This window comes from Ceratina calcarata, unplaced genomic scaffold (genome assembly GCF_001652005.2).
Source record: "Ceratina calcarata isolate Rehan_Ccalc_2016 unplaced genomic scaffold, ASM165200v1 scaffold449.2, whole genome shotgun sequence".
NCBI lineage: Eukaryota > Metazoa > Arthropoda > Insecta > Hymenoptera > Apidae > Ceratina > Ceratina calcarata.
In genome coordinates, this window is record NW_017168819.1 from 1,189,871 (window position 1) to 1,203,699 (window position 13,829).

Sequence of the window (13,829 nt, forward strand, 5' to 3'; positions counted from 1 at the left end):
AGTGGAATTGTTCCGCGAACAGTATTCCGATCGGAGCTAAGAATTAAAATGAAAACGTGTATACAAATTTTCAATTGCAAAGTGCAATGTGACAGTGGATTTGTAAAATGAAAAGTGGCAGTGAATTTGGGAAGTGTAAAAGTGACAATTTTTGTTTTGTAAAAATTTGCCAGTGGGAAAGTGACAATGATCGTGATGATAAGGAAAAAATCGTCGGGTGCAGGTCATTGACTTACTCCAAACATCAGCTGCTGCGAGCCATGTGTCCTATCTTCGAATGCCGAAGGTCGACCCATTGACCCATTGACGATCTTCGACGAGCAGATGCACTGACCAACGAAGAAGTAAGTTCAATTCTGATTTTTTTCGCATTTTTCATAATTTTACGTACTCTGTAATTTGTAAATTTCTTAGTTATTTCATTCAGTATGTTACTTTCGTTCAGTGAACGTAAGTAACGACTAATCCCTTTCTTTCTTTTGATATTTAACCAATTTGTTAGTTCGTTTTTGCATGCAACATTTCTTTAATCCTATGCTCTCGTCACGAGCGCGACATACGGGCGCGGCAACGCACGAGGCGGTTATCGCGCTCCTGCCCGCCTTGTATACTCGCGCTCTGATTGGGCGGGGATTTTTGTTAATAACTCAATAACCACGCCTCGGACAACTTTTTCGCAAAGGAAAAAGTTGTTTAAAATCATCTCAGCTCCTCCTCATTTTCGGGCGTAAAGGGAGTTCTGGGACACCCTGTATATTCCCACAGGGACGACTCTAAATAATAAAATTATGACACGCGCAGACACTTTGTTCGCCTCGCCATTTATTGCGTGCATCCATGAAAAAAAAAAAATTGAAATTCTTCGGCGAACAATAGTGGTTCGTTACGTGTCCTGTTACAAAAAAGGACACTGCGAACGTATTCATTACACATCCCTGTCGCTTGTTTTTCCAGTGGCAAAAAAATTGTATCACTTGTCCGCCAAGCTTTTTCCCATAATTGTGTCGCGGCCGCGCTAATTAACTACAGTGACAACTTTCTTTGCCCAGTCGATCCATTGGAGGAAAATGCGTTGGATTAATTCAAGCGCACGTTCTTTCGTAAAAGTACTCTAATTCCGAAACTTTATGTATAGCAGAAATTATTGGGTACACTTTTGTCATTAAAAAATTCCTGCTCAGAGCAAATTAAACTTTCACTATTAAATTTCGATGTGAAGAGCTTTTACTTTTTGTATTATGAGCGTCTAGTACTTTTTAAATCATTTGTGATGTTGAGAATCACCGGGTAATTACATCAACGTAGAGATAGATGGAAGGCCGTTCGCGAAGGAATTAACGTCCGGACGTTCGTCAACGGGGCTCGTCACGCGTCGCCGTCAATTCTGACGTCGGCCAGAAGCGATGGGTGCAGCCAGCACCAGCCGGAGGTGGCTGAACATTCGGGACATTCTGCAATTTCCATAAATCGCTACGTCCTTCGCGAGACGTAGGCGCGATGCCCTGTCGAGAGACCAATTTGCCTCTGGCCGTTCCGCGAAAGTTACGAGTCAGCTCGCACCCTGTCGCCCTGTATCCGGTTCACCCCGTCCACCACCCCTCTGGCGGCACTTGTCCATTTGTCAACGGCCTCTAACGATAACGCGTGCGTGCACGCCTTCCTTCGTCGCTTTTCACGAGATTTTCCTCTTTTTAATTTCCACTCTACTGAAATTGTTGGCTTTCATAGTCATTTGTCAGTGTTACTCGAAGGTTGAAAGAATTCGCATAATCCGAAAAGAGGAGCTTGTTCTCGCGTAGTTTGTTTCTTGTTTAAGTCCCTCGGCAGCCTGGCATTTGCATCGGGCAACATATTTTCTAGACGGTTGCCTTAGAAATGACGCGAGTGTTGTCCGTTGCGCAAAACGATATATAACTCCGCGTGATCTATAACTCGCGGATAAAGCATCTGAAAAGCAGCCGTACATCGGCTCGGCGCGGTAACGATGCCATCTTTCTCGTGCCATTTCGACGTGTAACGATGATTGAGGATCCGTTGGAACGGTCGCTTTTATCCCCAGATCACGCTCTTTCAAAACCAATTTAATAATCCGATCGATGAAAAAACGTGGCTCGAATACGGAATCCGAACCCAAAATGGAATAACGCCTACGCCCGAGAATTCGTTTAATAGCTGTTTGAATGCCTCCATGGAGCCGTTTCACTCTGCGGACTATTTCCAACCCACGTAGCTGCGATTGTTTAAACACCCGAAAGGAATACACCTATACGAGTGTACTAAATCCATTGGGACGGTTCAATTTCGAATCCCAGACAGATTCTATCGAACGATTCCTCTTTCTAACTACAACTTCCGTTTCCTTGCTCATCCTCTGTTGGGAACACAGTATTGTCGCCGCTGAGAAATGTCCTCCGGCGCAGCACGATTCGAGCGGAAAATATGGCAAAGTATCGGCCGATCGAGCAAGACAAAGCTTCCCCGTGGCAAGCCGCGTTCGCTTGTATAACGCAGCAACGACATCGGTAGCTCTGGATTTCTGTAACGGTATACGCGTCTTTCAGTGCCTGGAATCGTATCGCATCGGTTACGGTCGACTTTCGCCCTCCCACGCGAAATTCTGACCCAGCTGACACCGCTGAAACTGTTTACTGATGGCCGGTCCTGGCCACCTCCGATCGATAGAGATCGTTGATTTAAAATCGGAATGATGTTCGGCGACCGCGTCGGTATGTTGACCGACCGCTTAGAGGCGAATTAAAATCCACTCGACTCGAGATCCGCGGAACTGTCGCGGACAGAGCAGGCTCGCTTTGTTCTTTGGCCCAGGGGCTAAATGCGTAGCGGAGATTTAACTGTTGACTGCGTAGCGGAGATCAAACTGTCTAAAGTATAGCAAATTCAGATTGAAGTTGAAATTTTTAACGATCTCTCTTGATAAGGCTTTTTTCGCTTTTTTCTATTTGAATAAAATTGAAAAAAAATATCTCGATGCCTGCAATCGTGATAGGAATTTGTGTAAAATTTGTTTCTCACTCAGAATCGCGCTTCCATCGATGAACCACTCGACACAGATTTTTTAGATCGTTCCCAACTAAAAATTGCACCGTGCAAGATAAAAAAAAGTGCATAAAACTCTGGTAACTAAACACATTCGTATAAAGTTTATTTTTCGCTAAGAGCGGAATCCTCCTATCGAAGAGTTTATGTTCAGGCTCTTTCTACCCAGTAGAGGAAGGTTTGTCGAGCTTTTGCCACGCTATCGGAACGGCTCGTAATAAGAAACTTTCAACGCGTGGCATCATCCCAGAAGTTTTAGGGAAACGGGACGGACAGCTTCGTTTCCTAAACGTCGCGGTCGGGAAGAAAAGCTCGGAAGGGGACGTCATGCAGGCTGAAACTCAATTTCATCGTTCCCGTTTGTGTGCATCGGACAGTTACGCTTTCCGTCAAGTCGATCGACGTCTCGGGAACAATAAACGTTACGTGTACAACATGGAAAATCGATGTCCTGTCTTTTGTACCTCGGATGACTCTCGTGAATTCGTCCTAAAAGCGCAACACAGTTTTTAATGAGATTCAAGGTTTTACCCCTGCCAAAAAGTTTTTGATCAAACGTAATATATAACGTGTAATAAATCATCAGTAAATAAAGCCATACATCTTTCCAATATTCAGAATGCTATTGCATTTCCGATAAGATCATCCAATGCGATATTACTACATTGATCAAAAACTTCTTGCCAACCGTGATACCTTCTATAAAATGCTATTAATTTTCCAAGAGAAGTTATAATTTGTAGCTGCCCACTCTAGTCGACTTTATAAACTTCATGGTTGAATAATTTAACAAGTTCTGATTTTGTTAATCAATCTCCGGTAACTTCAAATTAATAAATATAATCTGTATCTTAAAACTTGCTTGAAACCACGAATCGATATTTGGAAGTAGTAAAAAGTACTAAAACCGAAAGACCCATCTTCTGTCACATTTGAAAGAACCATTCAACGTCGTTTTTCGTGGTTTCCCTTTCACGTTGTTAAAATGATTCTCGGTCTATCTTGAAAAAGCGTCTGCGGCCTCGACGCCATGCGTCAAACGCAGCGACATTTACTACGCGAGTCGTCAGCGCAAAGTGGGGAATATATACGTGAAAATCGATAGTTGGATAAAATTCGTCCATTTCATCGAATATCATTCCTCGTTGAATATTTTCAAACGCAACCGAGGTTGGAAAGGGGGTAAGAATCCGCGAAATGGGGAGAGAAACTGTTGGCGCCGCACTTCGGTTAACGCGTCACGAGTCGTGCTCTTGTGAAAAATACATCATCGGGACACGTGCGGGTGCGTGCTCGAAGCATCTGTCGCGCGTCCGACACGTAGCTGTCTTATTCCGTTCGCTCGACGGGAAAAATAACTGTGGACCCGCGACGAGAAATGCGCGATTCAACCGCGAACGACTCCATTCACGGTCCCTCAATTTCCATTTCCGGAACGAAAGATCGCTGTTTCTTCAATCGGTGAAAATGTAGGACAACTATCGATCCATTAAACCGCAGTTTCCCGTCGTGGAAACTCATAATCAACAGAAACTTGTCATTTAGTTTTTATCATTATCAAAAGAGAAACTTCTTCAAAGTAATTTTTTAGGTTTACATTAGATTAGCGTAACAAAAAAGGATAACTATCATAGATAAATGTTTACCATATACTGTATTCTTTAATAAAACAAATATTATCAGTCAAAGTGTGGATCATCGCATTTCCGTTTTACCTTATCGACACTGGCACTGCGGTAGCTGTATAATTGCAAGAGCAAATTCTGGTCGTACTGAAGCAACAGCTTTGTCCGAAGTATCCGAATTCCAACAGGTGACGAGGAACCGTAGCTGCTATTTGTATTTCGTCGTTCGGTTCTAGTTCTCGAGAACACGTTCGACAATCCAGTCAAGTTTGATTTAGCTAAGGCTTAATTGAGATCGAAATAACAGGGGAATCATATAACGACTTTGGATCTGGCAGACTGTAAAATTTTATGCGAATACAGAATTCACGACTTCTTTCGGAATTTACATTCGGTGTAGTTTTATGTATCATTTCTTTACAAGTACATAAAATTTGCTGTACATTAATTAATTACGGAGCAAGTTCTCGAAGAAAATTATCTTTGAATTTCGCACACTGACACTAGAAATTTCGCTTGGCGCAACTTTCGTCGCTCTGCGCTGGTTGGAAAGGCTGAAAAGAGGCGTGGAGTAGACAGAGGACGTTTTGCACACAAAGGCTACGTCGCCCCCGTGGCATTGTCCGCATTCGAAGGTGGAGATGAACTCCACCTTCGAGTCCATGCGTGTTCTTCTTTTCCTCTTCTTGCCGGATACGATCGGTGACATTCTGAACTCGAAGGAGTTTCATTACAAAACCTCTTTCGTTGAAAGCTAGAGAAAAGAGAAATAACGTTCGACTCTTCCTTCTTGTCCACCTCGTTTTCTACGGTCGAGGAGGTTTCCCGTTGTTAACAACGATCGCGAAGCGATTACTGTATTTTTGCAACGCGCAGAAGAAAGCGAAGAAAGAGTCTGTAAACGGTGTCATTTTCCTCTTGAGAGTATCTCGGTGCGATTCTCGCTCGGAAACGCAGACTCGCGTTTCGCCAAGGAAGCACCGGATCACTGAGTCTCGTGTTTCGTTAATCGGTTAAAGCTGCGGTCGTGGGATAGCGGAACAACAGGAGAGATTAAGGGGCCGTAGTCAGTGTAGAGGATGCGATCGGCAAGGGAATGACTTGAAACGAAGGGAACGCTGAATCGGAGGACGCTACCTGTTACGCGCCATTTCCTGCGTCATTATTAACGATACAGGTCGAGTATCTACCGATTTATAGCTCGAACAATTTATAACCATGGGTAAATTGTATCAGAACCGTTACACCCACGCTGCATCGTTTAACCCTTCCGTGACTCGTGACGTGAAAGTTACAAATGTTGGTATATTTTTTAAAATTTCATTTCGCTCGCATTTTATCGCCGCGGTACGGACGGAGAAATTTTTCACCAGAGATTCGCTGTCAAATATTGCGTACACGGTTGAGTCTGTGGAGCGCGATATGAAAGATCGCAACGTATCATAATTTTGCTTACGCTACAAGGATATAAGTCTCTTATTATGGCGGATTAAAAATTTACGTGTCCTCCCGTTTCCAACGTCTCGTTTTAAATAATTCTCTGAAATGAGCTTTCCGCGAATCGTTCGTCTCGCAGAGAGGACGTAGATTTCACATTCCAGACACACCGGAGGTTTCGCTGGTTACAAAAAGATGGCAAGTGGAAATTGGACGAGAGACCGATGCATTCTTAATCTCTGGCCGGCTCTCGAGGAACTTATGAATTTAAATCATCCTCCCCCACCGCGGGCCATGGACACTTCCGAGGCGTCCGCGTTCGAAAAAAATAGTCGCATCATCGATCCCCGTCTCGGTATGCATTCATCATCGGTCGATTCATCCGCTCCGAGACGCCCTTTCTTAGCTCGCTTCTGGTGAAAGGTTGAGGCAGGTCTTGCCCGCTCGGCCGAGAGTGAAAACGAAACACCTTCAGTCATTCTCGGTTCATTCTCGTACAATCCGGATTTAGTTTTTAAAAACCGGTGCAATTGTTCACCTACTTTCTGCTAATTCAAGATGCAAAAGATTGATGGCGTAATCGAAATTTTTGCGACAACGATTTGAAGATCGCAATTAGAATGTTTTCATCATAATCACAAATTTAATGCGTAATACGAGAATCCCCTTTAAATTGAATACGCTCCCATTATTGGGCCACTTATTTAAATGAGGACTTATTTCATTTCCCGTCAATCGACCCTCTCCGACTCTCCCGATCGATTCTCAGGATTTCATCGAGACGGGTTCCCTATGGCTTCGCATTCTTTCTATCCATCCGTCCGCTGAATATCAAATGTTTACCGGCGAGGGAAGGATGGCAGCCCTGTGCGTTGGTGTAAACGCGAAATAACGAGGCTACCGTCGACGAATGATGAATATTTGACGATAAACAGCGTACACATACACGTGTCCACGGGACGATTAATGCGTCGGTGGCCGCGAATCCGGGGCTCGTTTGCATTTCATAGAGATCCGGATAATAATTCTGGCATGCCGTAACGGTCGACGATCGTAATTGACCCCACTCGAGAAGAAGGATATTCAGCGATCTTACCACTACTCGGGGACCACTTTATCCGAGGGACGAGAGGACCCCAATTGTGGTCGTTTTCATGATCAGGTCTCGTGCAGACCGAGTCTGAAGGATAATATCGATTCGCCCAATGCTTTATAACCAAGTATCCAAAAAAATCTAACTCACATCCATCAGTTATTTTTATTTTCAATTTACATCGTTAAACATTAGTCGATAATCTTGAATTTTATTTTGATAATCCCGATAATTTGTTTGATAAAATAAATCAATTTCGTACGTGATGATTGAATATGAATTCCTGTTTAAAATTCGGTTGATTAAAACACATATTAAACGTTGTATTCAATAAAGTATTTCATTAGATTGATATAAATTTTAGATACACCTCGTACGTTTCCGATTTCAGTCGTTCTCTAACCGCAGCCAAGAGCGAACTCCCTTACGACCTATTTATCCGTCACCGATCTAACACGTCTCGCATGTTTTTCCAGCTTCCACCTTTTAAATATTCTCTCCGTTCGTCCCTATCCACTGTGTCATCGAGATCGCAAATGCGATGGTGGTTTTGTTACTCGCGTCCGGATTCGAGCTTCCATTAGCCGAATTAATAAAGAAACACGAGATATTTTGAGAGAGAAAAACCTCCCACTTTTTACATAACGACTCGTTTTCCGTAAATATCCAGTAAATATGAAGAGAGAATGAGCTTTTTCGAGAGAGCCAGTGAATTCTGTGTTTCTCGTGTACCCAATATAATAGGTTGACACAGCATAGATGTATCAGTTACATCGTAAATAATCCTGATGATTTATTAATTTTAATGCGAAATCTGAAAAATACATCGTGCTTTCTGATCAAACTCTGCGATTTGTCTATAGTAAATTAATAAAATATGCAATCACGTTAATTTAATAAATTATCATTATTAATATCGCTATTATACGTTTCCTCGCGGTTATCTCTCATCTCTATAATAATTGATCTCCTGCCACTAATAAATTAAAGCGCGATATCTACGTTTAATGTCATTACCACCACATTTGAATAAACGCCTGTGCGTAGTTCATCCTATCTATCAGCCTCTTCCAGTGGGGTGGCATCCGATATTTCGGGATGCGGTTCACGTCCCATCGTCATCGCCACATTTTATGTGGCCTATGATTATTTGAAACGTGCCCTACCGCGGCGTGCTATCCCGCTTTCTCGAATTTTCATTTCCATCGGGGTGAACCGCAGGCTCGCGATGTCAGTTCCCCGGCTAAATTATACATGCACGTCGCGCAAACAAGAGCACGCGTTGTGCAATATGTATATACATACCGTGCACCCTATTTTCGGGGAACATTAGAGTGTGGAAGATTGAGAAAAGATAAGTTTCCAAATCGAGAGCACTATATCTTTTTTATCCTTGTATCAATTAAGAAACTTATATATTTATTTGAGGTTTGAAGACTCATTGGATATTTTGTTTTGATCTTGATTAAGTGCAGTCTGTTTAGTTAAATCCATTCGAAATGGGCAACGTTCAATAGTTCTGTAGGCTGTTGGTAATGCCGGTGACCCTTTCAACGGAATCCCCCTTGAATCTGATTGAACGTCACGAACCTCCACGTGGTTGAGATCAATGACAATCACGACGGCACACGCGGAAGATACCCTGGTCCAAAGTTGGTAATGGACGCCAGCGGGCCGGCAAACAGGCAGGAACGTCGCCGTTATCGCGACGAGATAACGTATTCACCGTCGATGAATATTCAGGGAGGAACGGGGGCGAATTTCGCGAACGCTTCCCGCCACTCCCGCGTCGATTCCGTGTCACGGCCTGACAACGTGTTCAACGGCTTAAGCCCCTGTGTCGAGCTATTTAGACCGCGAGAGCCTCCGGAACGCAACGCGCCAAGACGTAACGTTCCATCGGGGATCAACAGATTGAGATCGAAGTATGTCGGCCCGAGTCGAATAGCTTTCGCTTCCGGGACGTGGAACATATAAACTACGCGTTCTCATGGGAAAAGCACATGCTATAATTCCTTTGTAAAAACTTTAATGCTATGATTTTTTAGAAAAATGAATACCCTCCTCTCTCAGTTTATACATATATCAATTTACAATTATTTAGTTAATGCAAAATGATAAAACATAAGATTTAAAGCTGCTGCAGACATCGAGTCTTGAAACAATCTGCATTGCTATTCCGAACGAAAGTGGATGAAATCGTTTATCGAGTTTAAGAATCGGCCTCCTTCCCGGCTTTCGAGATTCAGCCTCGATAGAGGCGGAATGGATAGCTCCTCTGCTGACTCGCGATAAGGAAACGATTAACAGCTCACCAGCTGTTATCGATTGTATGAGAAATACTCCGCGTTCATATTCGGCTTTCTCTTCCTTATATTGTGTGCACTCTTGTACTGACAATGTACGCATTTTCTAAGGTCTCCTGTATGTCTGGCATAATCGTATGAAATATAAGAACACGTAATGCAGCATTCATAACCATGCACTGTCTTACAAAGGGGCGAATTCTTTTCTCCTGAAGAATTTCTAATATACCTACTACATCTTTCCTTTATTTGTCTGGAAAGAAAACGCGAGGGGAAGGAACATCGGCGAATACTGTGCAAATTAACCGCAGTAGGTCACCGGTAGAGTTCAGGGATTGAGACCTCTGCTCGCGTTCGTCAGGGAGTAATTTCCAAGAGTCTCGGGTACAATTCTTTAGAAGCGGTTTACTGGGTCACGAGGGTCTCGAAGGTAATCGAAGATCGAAGAGTAAACCAACGGGTTAGTTTCGTCCTCTCGGTTCGTCGCATACCGATTTTCTCTTACACTTCTATCGTGCGTGGTACGTGATCGCGCGCTACCGAGCGAGATCAGTCGCGAAGAAAATCGAGGATATTACCTCGCTCGGCACGTTTACATACGCGCACGGCGAGGCTTGTTGTTAATAGACTGTTCTCGAGCCAAGCATAACACAATCCCGCCGAAATTTCAACCTCTACAAGATTAATTTAGCCTAATAGCGCGATCATTCATGCGTGCACCGATCGCTCGGTACTTCGTCTACTCCAACTAAAGCCGACTTATTGTCCTTTCAAAAGGAGTCTCACCGAGTCTCTTGAGAAATGTTGATAGCTTTTGTAACTACTCTATTTGAAAATGTGTCAGCTTTCGAGATACAACGATCTTCCTAGACTCGCCTCGAGCGAGAACGTAAAATTTTGGAAATACCTTCGGTAAAAATTTATTTCTCGACAAGAGCTTAACGGCTGCCTGGAGGCGTCGATCCGTGGAAATACCTTTTATTCCCGTGGCAACATGCGTCAAGAGCAGAAGGGCTGCGAAATCACGACGCCGTTTTTTCTCAGCCCGTGTCGTCGTCCTGGCAGGAAATTAAATAAAACAAACTCCGTTAGGGAAGAGAGGTCTCTATTTGTTTTCACGCTTTCCCGGTTACAGAATTTTTGCCGCGCAACAGGCCTTTCGAGTACGCCGGAAGAACGCCTCCACCGTACCTCCGAACATTCTATTCCGCGTTTCTAGGTCATAAGCTTTAGGGAACGAGCCGCTTCTTTGTTCGTTCTCCAATTCTTTCGGCAACGGGTATTTTTAGACACAAAAAATGCATTTTTTATACTTGTGTCCCTCCCAATATTCCGAATGATTTCCGATAAATTCCAACGTTTTGAATACGCCTATCATGTACCACACCCGAAATTCCCGGCTCAGAGTTTTACATACGTTTTAATGAATGAAAATAGAGTAGATACAAGAATATAAAAGCGACTAGTATTTTGAAGATAATTTTATAAAATTGCGGAAGAATGTAGGTAATAATTTATAAAAAGAGAACATATCTGGTTTATTTTGTAAATGCAATTGATATAGAATTTCGATTGACTGGTCACTTCACAAACCGCACCATTCACGCGGCGTTATTCATTTCATTCAGAAATCTAATCTAGGTCATTAATCGAATCGACCAATAAAAGAATCAAAGGTACAATTTCAAAGGAGAGAGAGGAGGCCCTTTCACCCTTCGTGGAAGCACGATTTTCGCTGCGAAACCAGTTCCCAAGCCGTTTAAACGGCAGTAATAGAATAACGCGAGGTACGGGAGGTTTGGTCTTTGGTGAAACAGGTAGGAAGCCTCTAATGAAAAATTTAAGACGAAACGTTCCGTCGCCGAGGGACCGTGGGGCCTCGAGCTGAATGCCAGCTTCCCTTTGCCTCAGACTTCTCCTTAACGTTTTCAGTTCGTTGCGACCACTCGAAAATGACCGAGTTCGCCCACAGTTTTTAAATGCGATCCTCGCGAAGGATTCGCGACGAGACGGTCTCCGTTTATCCGGTTGAACGACGATCATCACAGCCTGGGCTCGCATTTTAATAGCTTCACGTTCCTCCGTGATTTTCTATTCACCACAGCAAATTGGCTTATTAGTCATGCCATTCCCGGTCTCGATGACGGCTTTCCCATTCAAGGGAAACAGTTTGTCGAGACCTTATACATACATTGAAATGAAGTTGGCGTATAAATAGATACGGTTCTTCAGTTTTAACGACTCGTAATTGAGTTAAAGAAGAGGTTAAACCACTCTGTTAATCCCATGACCCACAAACCGAACGTTAATTCGCTCCAACACGCAATACTTTCCTCGCATAGATTATGTGTATAATATACTAGATATTCAAAAGAAGCAATCGTGTAAAAACTCAACTTATATTTAAATTAGAGGAGAGCCTGAGTTGATTACACGTTATATGAAAGAAATTCTCCATCGCGACTAAATTTGCATGCGAAACGAAACCGCAAGCTTATCGTTAGTTTAGCCGAATTTTCAAGATGTAAATTGCATTCACTCGCAAAAGCTTTGTTTACCGCGGAAGAAGTTTAATTAGCTGTCCAATTTAGACTACACAAAGATGCATTTTTCATCGCATCCTCGTATCGCATCCTTTAAAAAAACTTATCTCTTCGCGATCACAGTTCGTTGCACTCAACGATCATCGGATAGGATTTTATAAGCGTATTTTTTCCGTCACGGTGGGAGAGGAAACACGAAATAACGGGAGACGGTTACAATGCAGCGCGCGTAGATCGCGTCGACGAAAAGAAAAAAGACCGCTCCGGGATATAGTTTGCGCGCGTTTTAATTGGCACCTGGTAATGAAATGTAACGCGCTGCGCACCGTATCCAAGGAGCATTCACTGCAGTTCGTCATTATCAGTGCAGTCGGCTCGTAATCGTTAATTATCTTGAGCTTGCGCGAAGCTCCATGTAGCCTACAACCCTCCCAGAGTCGAAAACTACTATATTACACCCTGTATCACGCCTAAATTGCTAGTGAAATTGTTTTTACTTATTTCTTTATTACTTACTGTTTTATTCTGTTTCAATATATTGGAATTTCAATATAATGGAAACTGAAATTAATTGTATTTTATCGACACTGAGATAAAGTACCCTAACAGTTAGTTTCCCTCAGCAATAACCGGAAATATCAATAAAAAAGAAAAATCTAAATCAAAAACAGTTTCATGCACATGCAATGTATAATAATATTTTTAGATTAAAAGCTTTTTTAAATCAAGTAACTTTATCTCCTGTACACCTAAATAAATAAGCTCTGCTGGTACTTTAAAGGGGATTAAACGTGTTAACACTCGTCGTACGTTGGTACGGTGTCATTTTAGAGGCGGTAGACCCGAAGAAAAAGCAGCGTGCAGCAGGACGAGAGGAAGAAAATAAAAAGAGAGCTGTGAAAGTGTAAAACCCGTTAACGGCAATTAACGTATGCCGGTTTGGAAACAAAAAGTAAAATCGTTAGTACGCGTGCTTCTTTAATTAATCGCTCGGGATTAACGAGTTTCCGAGCCGATGGGACGGCCATCGCGTTACTCGAAGAATCGACGGAAATATCGCGAATCCGCGATATAGTCCCGTGTGAACATTGTTCAGAAACGAGGGAGGATTTCGAGAATCGTTGCGGTTTAAGTCGATTTTTCTTGACGACGACAAATATCGATGTAGTTCGCAAATTTTTTACAACTTTCTTTGTAAAATAGAACAAACTTCGGTTTAGAATGATCTACGATATTTGATCACAAACTTGCGTTTTGTATTAAAAGAAAGACAATTCATTCCATTGCAAATAACTTGAAGCTTCAATTGAAGAACTATTTTTAAAGGGTCAGAATACAGGATTGATCCTGTGTCTATTAAGATATCGACTCGCACCGATACGATTCTGAAGCGTGAGTGACTCGATAGGAAGGGTGGGCCGGGGTGCCGGACAATCGAACGAAAATAATCGCGAAACCGTGCCGCGGCACGATGCTGGCGTGCGTCTATCCGGCGGAGAACTTCAAGTCGAAAGCCGTGACGGTGAAGCTCCGGCACGGACGGTCCAAAAGAAAACCGAAGCTGTTGTCCGTGAAGGAGAAACCGGGGGACGGCAAACACCCGGAATGCAACGACGCCCTTAAGCTCGAGAACGAGGTAAGCATCCCACCGTCCCTCTGATGTGTACGCTACCCTTTTCTGTCCCTCAGCCGTACCGGGGGGCAAGGAATTTCTCTCGGCACGAGAATTTCCGGATGTCATTACCTTAAAGAAATATGTGCGAGCAAT

At 43.1% G+C, this 13,829-nt stretch overlaps 1 protein-coding gene across 5 annotated transcripts in view; it reads left to right on the plus strand.

Moving 5' to 3' along the window:
• LOC108627249 (Ankyrin-repeat, SH3-domain, and Proline-rich-region containing Protein) overlaps positions 1-13,829 on the plus strand; it is an 83,679-nt gene that overhangs the window by 43,790 nt on the left and 26,060 nt on the right. Inside the window, exons 2-3 of one of the 5 annotated variants that reach the window (XM_026815470.1) lie at positions 12,893-13,021; positions 13,388-13,697. The exons of 3 other annotated variants lie outside the window; for them this stretch is intronic. In XM_026815470.1, coding sequence (XP_026671271.1) covers positions 13,533-13,697 — 165 coding nt within the window. In that variant the 5' untranslated portion in view covers positions 12,893-13,021; positions 13,388-13,532. Of the gene's footprint in view, positions 1-12,892; positions 13,698-13,829 lie in introns of all 5 variants that reach the window. One more of the 5 variants, XM_026815469.1, reaches the window with a different exon arrangement.